Raw genomic sequence first — 12,380 nt, 5'->3', positions numbered from 1 at the left:
TGTATGAAGGTAGTTAAATCTCCTAGGCCTGATCAGATATATATAAGAACACTGTGGGAAGCTAGAGAAGAAACTGCAGGTTCCCTAACTGAGATCTTTGAGTCATCATTAAATAGGGGTGAGGTGCCGGGAGATTGGAGGGTGGTAAATGTTGCAAGGAAAGGGCTCCAAGGAAAAGCCTGGGAGCTATACACCAGTGAGCCCAACATCTGTGGTCAGAACGTTACTACTAGATAGAGAGAGAAGTGCCGAACGGGGATTGTCAGCAGAGTTTTAGACGTGGGAGGTCGTGATTCACTAATCTGGTTGTTTTGAAAATGTATCCAAAAAGGTTGATGAGGAGAGAGCTGTAGATGTTGTCTATATGGGTTTCAGCAAGGCATTTGACAAGGTTCCGCATGGTACGCTGCTCTGGAAGGTTAGATCATTAGAGAGTTAGCCAACTGGATACAAAATTGGCTTCATGGAAGAAAGCAGAGGATGATGGTGGAGGTTGATTTTTGGACAGGAGGCTTGTGACTAGTAGCGTGTCTCAAAGGTTGCTGCTGGGCCCATTGCTGTTCATGGTTTATAGCAACGACTTGGATGAGAACATACATGGCACGATTAGTAAGTTTGCAGATAATAATAATAATAATACATTTTATTTATGGGTGCCTTTCAAGAGTCTCAAGGACACCTTACAAACATTTAGCAGGTAGAGGAAAAACATGTAAGGGGAATGAAATAAATAGTAGAGACATGACTAGTACACAAAGTAAAGACAGAATTCAATACAAAACACAATATGAGGCAATTAATGCACAGATGAAAAGGAAGGGGGACGTGGGGCTAAGGATAGGCAGAGGTGAAGAGATGGGTCTTGAGGCGGGACTGGAAGAAGGTGAGGGACACGGAATTGCGGATCAGTTGGGGGAGGGAGTTCCAGAGCCTGGGAGCTGCCCTGGAGAAGGCTCTGTCCCCAAAACTGCGGAGGTTGGACTTGTGGATGGAGAGGAGATGACACTAAAGTGGGTGGTATTGTAGATAGCAAAGGTTGAAGCATAATCTTGATCAGTTGGGCAAGTGGACAGAGGAATGGTTAATAAAGTTTAATGCAGATTTATTTTGGGAAGTCTAATCAGGGCAGGATCTTCACAGTAAATGGCACAGGTCTGGAGACTGTTAAGAGCAGAGGGATCTTGGAGTGTAGGTACAAAATTCCTTGAAAATGGCATCACAGGTAGATGAGGTGGTCAAGAAAGCTTTCAGAACGTTGTTCTTCATCAACGATAGACACAAAATGCTGCAGTAACTCAGCGGGACAGGCAGCATCTATGGAGAGAAGGAATGGGTGACGTTTCGGGTTGAGATCCTTCTTCAGACTGATCAGCCTTGGTCTTCTCATCAGTCAGGGTACTGAGTATAAACATTGGATGTTATGCTACTGTTGTATAAGGTGCTGTTGGAGTATCATGTTCAGTTTTGTCACCCTGTTTTGCTGAACTGAAAAGTGTGCAGAGAGGATTTCTGAATAGCTGTCAGGACTTGAGGCCCTGAACTATAGGAATATGTTGGGCAGGTTAGGACCGTACTCCTTGGAACATAGGAGAATGAGAGGTTTAAGGTGAGGGAGAAAAGATAAGACCCTGAGGGGCAACCTTTTCACCCAGAGTATGTGGAGTATATGGAATGAGCTGCCAGAGGAGGTTGTTGAGGCAGAAACTATAACTATATTTAAAAGACATTTGTGTAGGAAGGAACTGCAGATGCTGGCTTAAACTGAAGATAGACACAAAATGCTGAAGTAACTCAGCGGGACAGGCAGCATCTTTGGAGTAACGTTTCGGGTCGAGACCCTGCTTCAGACTAATGTCAGGGGAGAGGGAGATACTTTGGACAGGTACATGGATAGGATACGTTAGAAGGGACTTGGACCAAACGGAGACAGGTGGGACAAGTGTAGATGGGCCATCTTGGTGGGCATGGGCAAGCTAGGCCGAAGGTCTAGTGCTGTTTTGGTGCTGCATGGCTGTCGGGACTCTGTGACTCCAATTAGAATAATTTTTGTTAGAATTAGTCCCCCGGTTGGTAGAATTACCTTTCACAAATATACTGCCATTGGGAGAGATTCCTGTGGATTACTCATTTAAAGGAACAACACAGCAAGTTACTGAATACTTTTCTGCACAAAAAACAAAATGAAAACTAAAAAGTGCATGAAGTACAGAAAAGATAGAATGTGACTGTGCTCCTTGAATGGTAACAGTTATTTGAAATATTTAAAACTATCACTCCGAATAACAGCACCTTGCCTAGCTCAACTGATTCCTCCTCAATGGCAGGGAAATAAAGAAAAAGACCACCTCCATTTACAGGTCAGGTCATTTTTCAAGTCGTCATTGCAGAAGTGGGAATGTGTTGTGAGCAGAGAGCTGTGATTCCATGCAGATGTTGTGCGTGAGATGTGTGTGTGACAGTGTACAGCATGTGCATGCGTGTGCCATGGGGGAATTAGTGTAAGACTGACATGCGAATGATTGTGCACTTGATGGGGTGTGTGTATGTGTGTGTGCGTGTGAGCATGTGTGAGTGTGAGTGTTCGCATGTGCATATGTGATTGTCTGTGCGAAAGTGTGTGTGTGTGCATGTGCATGTGCATGTGTGAGTGTGAGTGTGTGTGTGTGGGTGTGTGAGTGTGGCATTATGCATGTGTGTGTGCGTGTGTGAGTGTGTCCGTGTGTGCGGGTGCTTGTGAGTGTGTGTGTGTGAGGAGTTATGCATGTATGTGTGCGTGTGTGAGTGTGAGTGTGTGTGTGTGGGTGTGTGAGTGTGGCATTATGCATGTGTGTGTGCATGTGTGAGTGTGTCCGTGTGTGCGGGTGCTTGTGAGTGTGTGTGTGTGAGGAGTTATGCATGTATGTGTGCGTGTGTGAGTGTGAGTGTGTGTGTGAGTGTGTGTGTGTGTGTGTGTGGCATTATGCATGTGTGTGTGCGTGTATGCATGCGTGTGTGCAGTTTACAAAAGCAAGACAAGGTTTGTTGGTTCCTTTTGTTCTGAAACCATTGCTCCTTCAAGGGAGAAGAAACAATCCATGTATGTGTAAGAAGTAACTGACGAAGCTGGTTTAAACCGAAGATAGACATAAAAAGCTGGAGTAACTCAGCGGGACAGGCAGCATCTCTGGAGAGAAGGCATGGGTTACATTTCATAGATACATAGATAGGTACATAGAAAATAGGTGCAGGAGTAGGCCATTTGGACCTTCGAGCCAGCACCGCCATTCACTGTGATCATGGCTGATCATCCACAATCAGTACCCCGTTCCTGCCTTCTCCCCATATCCCTTGATTCCGCTAGCCCTAAGAGCTCTATCTAACTCTCTTTTGAATGCTTCCAGTGAATCGGCCTCCACTGCATTCTGAGGCAGAGAATTCCACAAATTCACATCTCTCTGGGTGAAAATGTTTTTCCTCATCTCGGTTCTAAATTCTTAAACCATGACTCTTGGTTCTGGACTCCCCCAACATTGGGAACATGTTTCCTGCATCTGGCGTGTCCAATCCCTTAATAATTGTATATGTTTCTATAAGAATCCCTCTCATCCTTCTAAATTCCAGTGAATACAATAGACAATAGACAACAGCTGCAGAAGTAGGCCATTTGGCCCGTCGAGCCAGCATCGCCATTCGTTGTGATCAGGGCTGATCGTCCCCTATCAATAACCCGTGCCTGCCTTCTCCCCATATCCCTTGACACCACTAGCCCCTAGAGCTCTATTTCGGGTCGAGACTCTTCTTCAAACAATCCATGTTACTATTCTTGAAATCCCCCAGGACATTTTACATACTTCACAGAGATAGCATTATTAAATGTAAGCTCTAGACTCAAAGCTCCTGTAACAAAGATAGCAAAGTAGACACTTATTTTCATACATCATTGAATTCTCACCCGCATTGTTGCAGAATGCTGATGTTTATTCCTGCATATCCAGTAGAGCATGAAGGCAATAAACAGGCTCCCTGCTTACCTTTGTACAGGACAGCAAAGCCTTCAGCCTGGTTAACCCGGTCCGAGTAAAAGTACAGAATCACAAAGCTGGCCGACACATTCAGACTGTCATGAGGCCGGTTTCTCCCATCGAACCTGGCGAGAACATTGTTGCTGCTTCCATCCAGAAACTCCACCATGTCACTCGAGTCCCTGATGTCAAATAAGGTGAAGTCAAATTGAATGAGAGAAGCACCTGGCACCTGAATGGTCCAGTAACACACTCTGCCACTCGCATAGTTGTCAGGGAAATCAGGAGAGTAAATGATCCCAGCATCCATTGAATAATTCCCACCGCAGGCCCCAATCATTGCTGCAAGAGAGGCAGAATAATTAGTCAATCAGGACCTAAACTGAAAGCTAATACGTTATTTGTTGCTGATTTATGTTAAGACAAGCTCTCCTTTGAAAATAGCAAACATTTTAAAAATAAATTGGGGAAGGATTCATTCAATATAAACAGGGAATATACTGAACAATCGCAATATCTCCATGTAACAGTACAATTTTATTTAGCCATGTTTCTTGACACCATAGAAACATAGAAAATAGGTGCAGGAGGAGGCCATTTGGCCCTTCGAGCCGTCACCGCCATTCATTGTGATCATGGCTGATCATCCCCAATCAACAACCCATGCCTGCCTTCTCCCCATATCCCTTGATTTCACCAGCCCCTAGAGCTCTATCGAACTCTCTCTTAAATCCATCCACTGCCCTCTGTGGCAGGGAATTCCACAAATTCACAACTCTCTGGGTGAAATAGTTTGCTCTCACCTCAGTCTTAAATGGCCTCCCCTTTATTCTAAGACTGTGGCCCCTGGTTCTGGACTCGCCGAACATTATAGAAACAATCAGATGAATGTGCTTGGCATTACACCATTGTTTTCTGGACAACACAGTGAATAATACTCCATTAATCTGGCATGTTTACCACGTTGATGGGACTGGAAGAACAGATTTTCCAGACTCATAGCCAAAGATATTGATTAGGCCATAAACGTTGTCTATATGGTCTTCATCAAGGCATTTGATAAGGTTCTGCATGGTAGGCTCCACTAGAAGGTGAGATTTAATGGAATCTAGGGAGAGCTAGCTGACTGATACCGGATTTACGGAGGAATGTTGTTTATCGAACTGGAGACCTGTGATCAGTGATGTGTCTCAGGTATCGGTGCTGGACCCATTGCTGCTTATGGTTTGTAGGAATGATTTGAATCAGAATGTAGAAGGCATGTTTAGTATGTTTGCAGATGACACTAAAGTGGGTGGTATCGTAGATAGCAAATAGAGCTCTCACAAATTACATGTGGGTCTTGATCAGCTGGGAAAGTGAACTGAGGAATGATTACTGGAGTTTAATGCAGATACGCGCAATAGTTGGCATTTTAGGAAGTCAGACCAGAGCAGGACTGCTACAGTGAGCTCTATGAAACTGCCCTGGGAAGTTTCGTAGCGCAGAGGGATCTAGGAATGCGGGAACATAGTTCTTTGAAAGTGGATTCACAGATAAACAGGAAGGATGTTCATAAGGTGGAAAGAGTGCAGAGAAGATTTATGAGGGTGTTGCCAGGACCTGAGGGCCTGAGCTATAGGGAGAAGTTGAGCAGGCTGGGACTTTGTTTCTTGGAGCGCAGGAGGATGAGGGGTGATTTTATAGAGATGTACAAGATCATGAGGCGAATAGATTGGGTGAATGCACAGTCTTTTACCCAGAGTAGGGGAATCAAGAACCAGATGACCTACTGTAAGTTTAAGGTGAGAGGGGTAACTTGAGGGGCACTTTCATCACCAGAAGGTGCTGGGGATATGGAACGAGCTGCCGGAGGAGGTAGTGGAGGCAGATAATATAACGACATTTAAAAGACATTTGAACAGATACATAGATAATAATAATAATAATGGATGGGATTTGTATAGCGCCTTTCTAATACTCAAGGCGCTTTACATCGCATTATTCATTCACTCCTCAGTCACACTCGGTGGTGGTAAGCTACTTCTGTAGCCACAGCTGCCCTGGGGCAGACTGACGGAAGCGTGGCTGCCAATCTGCGCCTACGGCCCCTCCGACCACCACCAGTCACTCACACACATTCACACACATTCACACACAGGCAAAGGTGGGTGAAGTGTCTTGCCCAAGGACACAACGACAGTATGCACTCCAAGCGGGATTCGAACCGGCTACCTTCCGGTTGCCAGATGGATGGAAAGGATTAGATGGATATGGACCAAACGCAGACATGTAGGACTAATGTAGATTGGGCATCTTAATCTACATACAGTAGGCAAGTTTGGTCAAAAAGCCTGTTTCCCTGCTGTATGACTACTGCATGGTACTTTTTTATTCATGCTCTCAACACACATTCAATTAACGTTACTTTAGATGTAACGCTGCAGAATAATCATTTTACCAATGAACCTGGTAAGGTTCGAGGGAGTGTGGCCAGCAGAACCTGAAGAATGGATAGAATTGCGGAACCAGAGGCTCTGGTGGGTGGGTGGGGAGCACAAGAGTTGGGGGTCTGGTGAGTGGACAGGGATGCATGGGAACTGGGTCACAGCAAACGGACAGAGGTGTGCAAACTGTGACCCTGGTGGGTGAATAGGGAGTGGGGGAACCGGGACTCTGGTGAATGGAGAAGCAGAATGGCAAACCTCACCTTGCGAGCCAGATGCTGAATCATCAGAATTTTTGAATAGTCATACAGTGGATTATTGGAGTTTTACTGTACAACCTTATAACCATATAACCATATAACCATATAACAATTACAGCACGGAAACAGGCCATCTCGACCCTTCTAGTCCGTGCCGAACACATAATCTCCCCTAGTCCCATATACCTGCGCTCAGACCATAACCCTCCATTCCTTTCCCATCCATATAACTATCCAATTTATTTTTAAATGATAAAAACGAACCTGCCTCCACCACCTTCACTGGAAGCTCATTCCACACAGCTACCACTCTCTGAGTAAAGAAGTTCCCCCTCATGTTACCCCTAAACTTCAGTCCCTTAATTCTCAAGTCATGTCCCCTTGTTTGAATCTTCCCTACTCTCAGTGGGAAAAGCTTATCCACGTCAACTCTGTCTATCCCTCTCATCATTTTAAAAACCTCTATCAAGTCCCCCCTTAACCTTCTGCGCTCCAAAGAATAAAGCCCTAACTTGTTCCTTGCGGGTATAATTTGTCCAAAGTTAGTGTGCCCTAAATTAGGTGGAATCAAGCTCCCTTTCTGACCAAGTCAAGTTAAACAAACTGTAGTGGTACTATGAGGTGACAGTGCAATGCATCGATCATGAAGATATTTATTTGTCTTCAGAGTTTCCTAGTTGGCAAGTCCCCAGCACTGCCATGAAAATGAATGCAGATGGGGAAGCTCAAGCAAAGGTTGGACATCAGCAAAGACCGAGTCCTCCAGGGGCTGACGATGCTGCAGTCACGGCTGATGTGGGAACTGGTTGCAAAGTGATTTTCAAAATTTTACAAAGTGGAAGGTAGGTTAATTCCCATTCAACTCACCATGGCATATAAGTAAAAGTATTGAAGAAAGACTTACATTTACATAATGCCTTTCACAATCTACAGGTATCCCAAAGAACCTTACACCCGTTGAAATATTGTTATATTTTTGTAAAGCAGTCACGGATGTAACGTGGATAAATTGTCAACGAATCTGAACACATACTGATGTATGTCCGGGTCAGGTTCATGCACTGATATTGTTTCCATTCACCAGGGTTTGTTTCATCCAAATGCCCGTGTTAATTTAACGTTGCTCTGGGTCATTTTTATTGTGGCTCAGTTGAAGAAGAAATTTGTTGGTTTTCCATGACATACAACACCTTCGTTTTAGTTTAGTTGAGTTTTGTCTAGTTGAGAGATACAGTATGGAAACAGGCCCTTCGGCACACCGAGTCCGCACCAACAAGCAATCTCCGCACATTGACACTATCCTACACACACTAGGGACAATTTTACATTTATACCAAGCCTATACGTCTTTGGAGTGTGGGATGAAACTGAAGATCTCGCATGAAACCCACGCGGTAACAGGGAGAACGTACAAACTCCGTACAGACAGCACCCATAGTCGGGATCGAACCCATGTCTCTGGCGCTAAAAGCACTGTAAGGCAGCAACTCTACTGCTGCGACACAATGCTGCCCATTTTCAGCAAAACATTGCCACTGGGTTAGATACGGCCTCAGTTAACCAACAGTGAAAAGGCAGGATCTTATTACATGTTATATTCCATGCTCAGGTCTGGCGGACCATTGTTTAAACCTACACATTTCTGACTCAGAGCTGAATACTGTGCAACCGAGCTACAATGGAAAATAACCAGAGCAATATGAACAACACAATAGTAGCATGGTCATTTGGATAGTAACTTCCAAACCCTGGTGAATGGAAACCATTTCTGTAACCAGCTCAGCACCATCCTGACTTTAACATACATCTCTATGCCTTTGTTATCTTATAACTTCCTACCTACAAAAACTATAAAAGTACCAGATGGAAGGTGCGATTTGAATGAATAGCACACAAGGTAAGGTTTTCCATTGTACCTTGGTACATGTGACAATAATCGAAACATAGAGATGGGATATAGGAGTAGTCCATTTGGCCCTTCGAGCCATTCAATATGATCATGGCTGATCATCCAAAACCCCGTTCCTGCATTCTCCCCATATCCCTTGATTCCGTTAGCAATCATCTTGCACTCAGGACTCCATATAGTCCAATTATAGTCAACAACCTGGTAAACCTTTAGCTAAATGTTGTCAATAACGTGGACCTTCAGTTGGTGCCACTTTATTGTACATCAGTGCCGACGGCTCATGTTAACGCATTACTTGTGCAACTTGCAACAGAAAACAGACTCAAAGCTGGATAAAATGAGTCAAAAAGTCTCCCGCTGATGCTATTTTAAAGCAGATACTCTGGCATGATTTACAGGCAACAATTTTTGTTTTGTTTTTGTGGTGCATGATATCATATAAAAGTCAGAGCTGGAATATGGCTGGTAATTGTTCCCAGGTATTGTTGCTACATTTAACTTGGTATTGGAGGCCCTTCATACACAGACAGGCTTGTTTCTTGTGGTGCTCAGCTCTATGTTTTGGTGTGACAAAGGGAGGTAATTGAAAGCAGGGGGAGCTGGAGCATCTCGTTCATTGTTTCATGCTGTGAGACGACAGTCTTTGCAAGCCAAAGATAAATCGAGAGAAGTTCCAAAGGGCGGCCCAGACAGCACAGGACAGGGCAGTCTGCAGCCAAACCCAGCAGGTGGTTGTCCAATCACCAAGTCAGAGAGTCACACAGCACAGAAACAAGCCCTTCGGCCCAACTCGTCCATGCTGACCAAGACACTCCACTTAAGTTAGTCCCATCTGCCCGCATTTTATGCATATCCTTCTAAACATTTCCTAACAATGTACTTGTCCAAGTGTTTTTTAAATGTTGTTTTGTACCTGCCTCATCTACCTCCTCTGCCAGCTTGATCCATGTACCCACCACGCTCTGTCTGAAAATGTTGCCCCTTGGGTTGCCAACAAAACGTTCCTCTCTCACCTTAAAACTATGTACTCTGGCTTTCCCAGACGAATTCCCCTCCCCTGGGTAAGAGACCGAGCATTCATCCTATGAATTTCCCTCATCATTTGAAACACCTCTATAACATCAGCACTTAGCCAACTCCGTTCCAAGCAATAAAGTCCTAGCTTGCCCAATCTCTCCCTATATCACAGGCCCTTGAGTCCTGGCAACATCCACGTAAATCTTCTCTGCACTCTTTCCAGGTTAATGACATCCTTTCTATAGCAGGGTGATGGAAACTAACACAATACTCCAAATGCGGTCTCACCATTAGTCTTGTACATCTGCACCAGAATATCCTAACTTTTACACTCAGTACCCTGACTGATGAAGGCCAATGTACCAAAAGCCTCTTTACCACACTATTTACCTGTGAAGCCGCTTCCAGTCAACTGTGCACCTGTATTGCTAGATCCCTCTGCACAATAATGTTGCCTAGGTCCTCGCCATTCACAGTCAAGGTCGTGCCCTGATGTGACTGCACCTCACAAACATCTGCATTGAACTCCATGAGCCATTCACAGCCCACGTTACAGCTCAAGATGCTCAAGAATTGTGTGTTCTTTTTAAGTGTATCGCTGCTGGCAAATTCATTTCACTGCATGTGACGAATAAAATTGACTTTGACTTTGATATAAGGAGAAAGCAGGAATGGGGTACTGATTCTGGATGATCAGCCATGATGACATTAAATAGCGGTGCTGGTTCGAGGAGCTGAATGGCCTACCACTACACCTATTTTCTATGTTTCTATGTTTCAATGATGAGCTTGCTCATCTCCTGAGCCATAAGGTTCCTCACATAGATGACCGCTTTGATGACCTATTCTCTTTCCTTTAATGAACTTATAATGTACCTCTGGATTCTCCTGAATTGTACCTGCCAGAACTAAAGGCTTCTACAGCCTTGCATGTATTTTATCACGCACCTCACTTCAGATTTTAACAATAATTTTTTCTGTTCTATCCTAATCTGCTTTGATGTCAGTGCTATCAATACTGCCGAATGGTTAGCTTTACCAACACCAATGGAACTACGTTTTAGTAATTCCACGTTATTCATACAATTACTTTAAAAGAATTCTCAATTCTTGTCCATGAAGCAATGCTGTGAGAAATAACTGCGCCACTATTAACAAAACTGTTGTGCTGGTAAAAATAAGTGGTACAAGTAACCTTGTTGCCCAGAAAACCCTCAGGGAAATACGTGGCTTGGTCACTGGCTGAGGACAGGGCCAAGTTATAATGTTTTTGACAGTGTAACAGCTTGCTGGTGGCTGCAGTTAAAACTCACAAACCACAAATGTTCATTAGCATGTGAAGCCAAAGGAAGATGCAGTAACGTTATGTGGATCAGCACTTCATATTTCGCTTGGGCAGCTTATAAATACACGGGTAGCTTGGGCAGCGGTATGAATACACGCTGAGGTTAGGGTTTGGGAATGTCCTGCTGAGTTACTCCAGCATTTTGTGTCTATCTTCGGTATCAATATTGACTTCTCTAACTTCATGTAACCCTTGCTTTCCCTCTCTCTCCACCTGTCCCCCGTCCTAGTTCTCCGACTATTTTCACTGTTCTCCTGATTAAATGTTACTGATTGTATGCCTCGTTGTCACCTTCCCCTCATTTTCACACCTTATCCTTCCATATCTCTGTGTCTTCCTTTCCCCTGACTATCTGTCTGAAGAAGGGTCTCGACTCAAAACGTCATCCATTCCTTCTCTCCAGAGAAGCTGCTCCAGCATTTTGTGTCTATCTTCGGCAATAAGTGAACAATGGCTATGGAATTGGGCAAAAGACCTATCAGCAGGACTCAGTGGTGATGAAGGAAATTGAATGTCTCTTTGACAGCAGGACCTCATTTCCTTCTATGGCTGAGGTTGAGCGGGAAAAATAGATCAGCCATGATCAAATGATGGAACAGACTCGACGGGCCGAATGATCTAACTGCTCCCATGTCTTCTGATCTTCTGATCTTTGGCTCGATTTCTTTTGGACTGAAGGAACATGGTTAATTTTGGCACTGATGGTCATGTGGACTATTCCAAGACACTGGGAGGTCGTGTCATTTCAATTCTGTCATTAGGGAACAAAGCTGGAATAGATGGCCGCTGAGAGTTTAGCAGCAACAATAACAATGCATTTATAAAACACTGCCAGGTGGGCAGAGGAATGGATGATGGAATGTAATACAGAGAAGTGTGAGGTGTTGCATTTTGGGACGTCGAACTAAGGCAGGACCTTCACAGTAAATGGTAGGCCTCTGGGTAGTGTTGTAGAGCAGAGGGATCTAGGAGTACAAGTGCCTTGAAGGTCGAGTTGCAGGTAGATAAGGTGGTCAAAAAGGCTTTTGGCACTTTGGCCTTCGTCAGTCAGAGTATTGAGTATAGAAGTTGGGAGGTCATGTGCAGTTTTATAAGATGTTGGTGAGATCGCATTTAGAATATTGTGTTCAGTTCTGTTATAGAAAAGATATTGTCAAGCTTGAAAGGATTCAGAAAAGATATTCGAGGATGTTGCCAGGACTAGAGGGTGTGAGCTATAGGGAGAGGTTGAGTAGGCTGGGTCTCTATTCCATGGAGCGCAAGAGGATGAGGGGTGATCTTATAGAGGTGTACAAAATCATGAGAGGAATAGGTCGTGTAGATGCACAGTCTTTTACCCAGAGTAGGGGAATCCAGGTCCAGAGGACATACATTAAAGATGAAGGGGAAAAGATTTAATAGGAATCCGAGGGGTAACTGTAT

At 44.3% G+C, this 12,380-nt stretch overlaps 1 protein-coding gene across 1 annotated transcript in view; it reads right to left on the bottom strand.

Moving 5' to 3' along the window:
• The window catches only part of kremen1 (kringle containing transmembrane protein 1), a 261,287-nt gene that overhangs the window by 79,500 nt on the left and 169,407 nt on the right, over nt 1-12,380 (bottom strand). Inside the window, 1 exon segment of the mRNA XM_033043091.1 lies at nt 4,011-4,343. Within this exon segment, the coding sequence (XP_032898982.1) occupies nt 4,011-4,343 (333 nt within the window).

Source organism: Amblyraja radiata, chromosome 25 (genome assembly GCF_010909765.2).
Source record: "Amblyraja radiata isolate CabotCenter1 chromosome 25, sAmbRad1.1.pri, whole genome shotgun sequence".
Taxonomy (NCBI): domain Eukaryota; kingdom Metazoa; phylum Chordata; class Chondrichthyes; order Rajiformes; family Rajidae; genus Amblyraja; species Amblyraja radiata.
The sequence above is the reverse complement of the archived record's forward strand: the minus strand, read 5'-3'. Positions and strand labels throughout refer to the sequence as shown.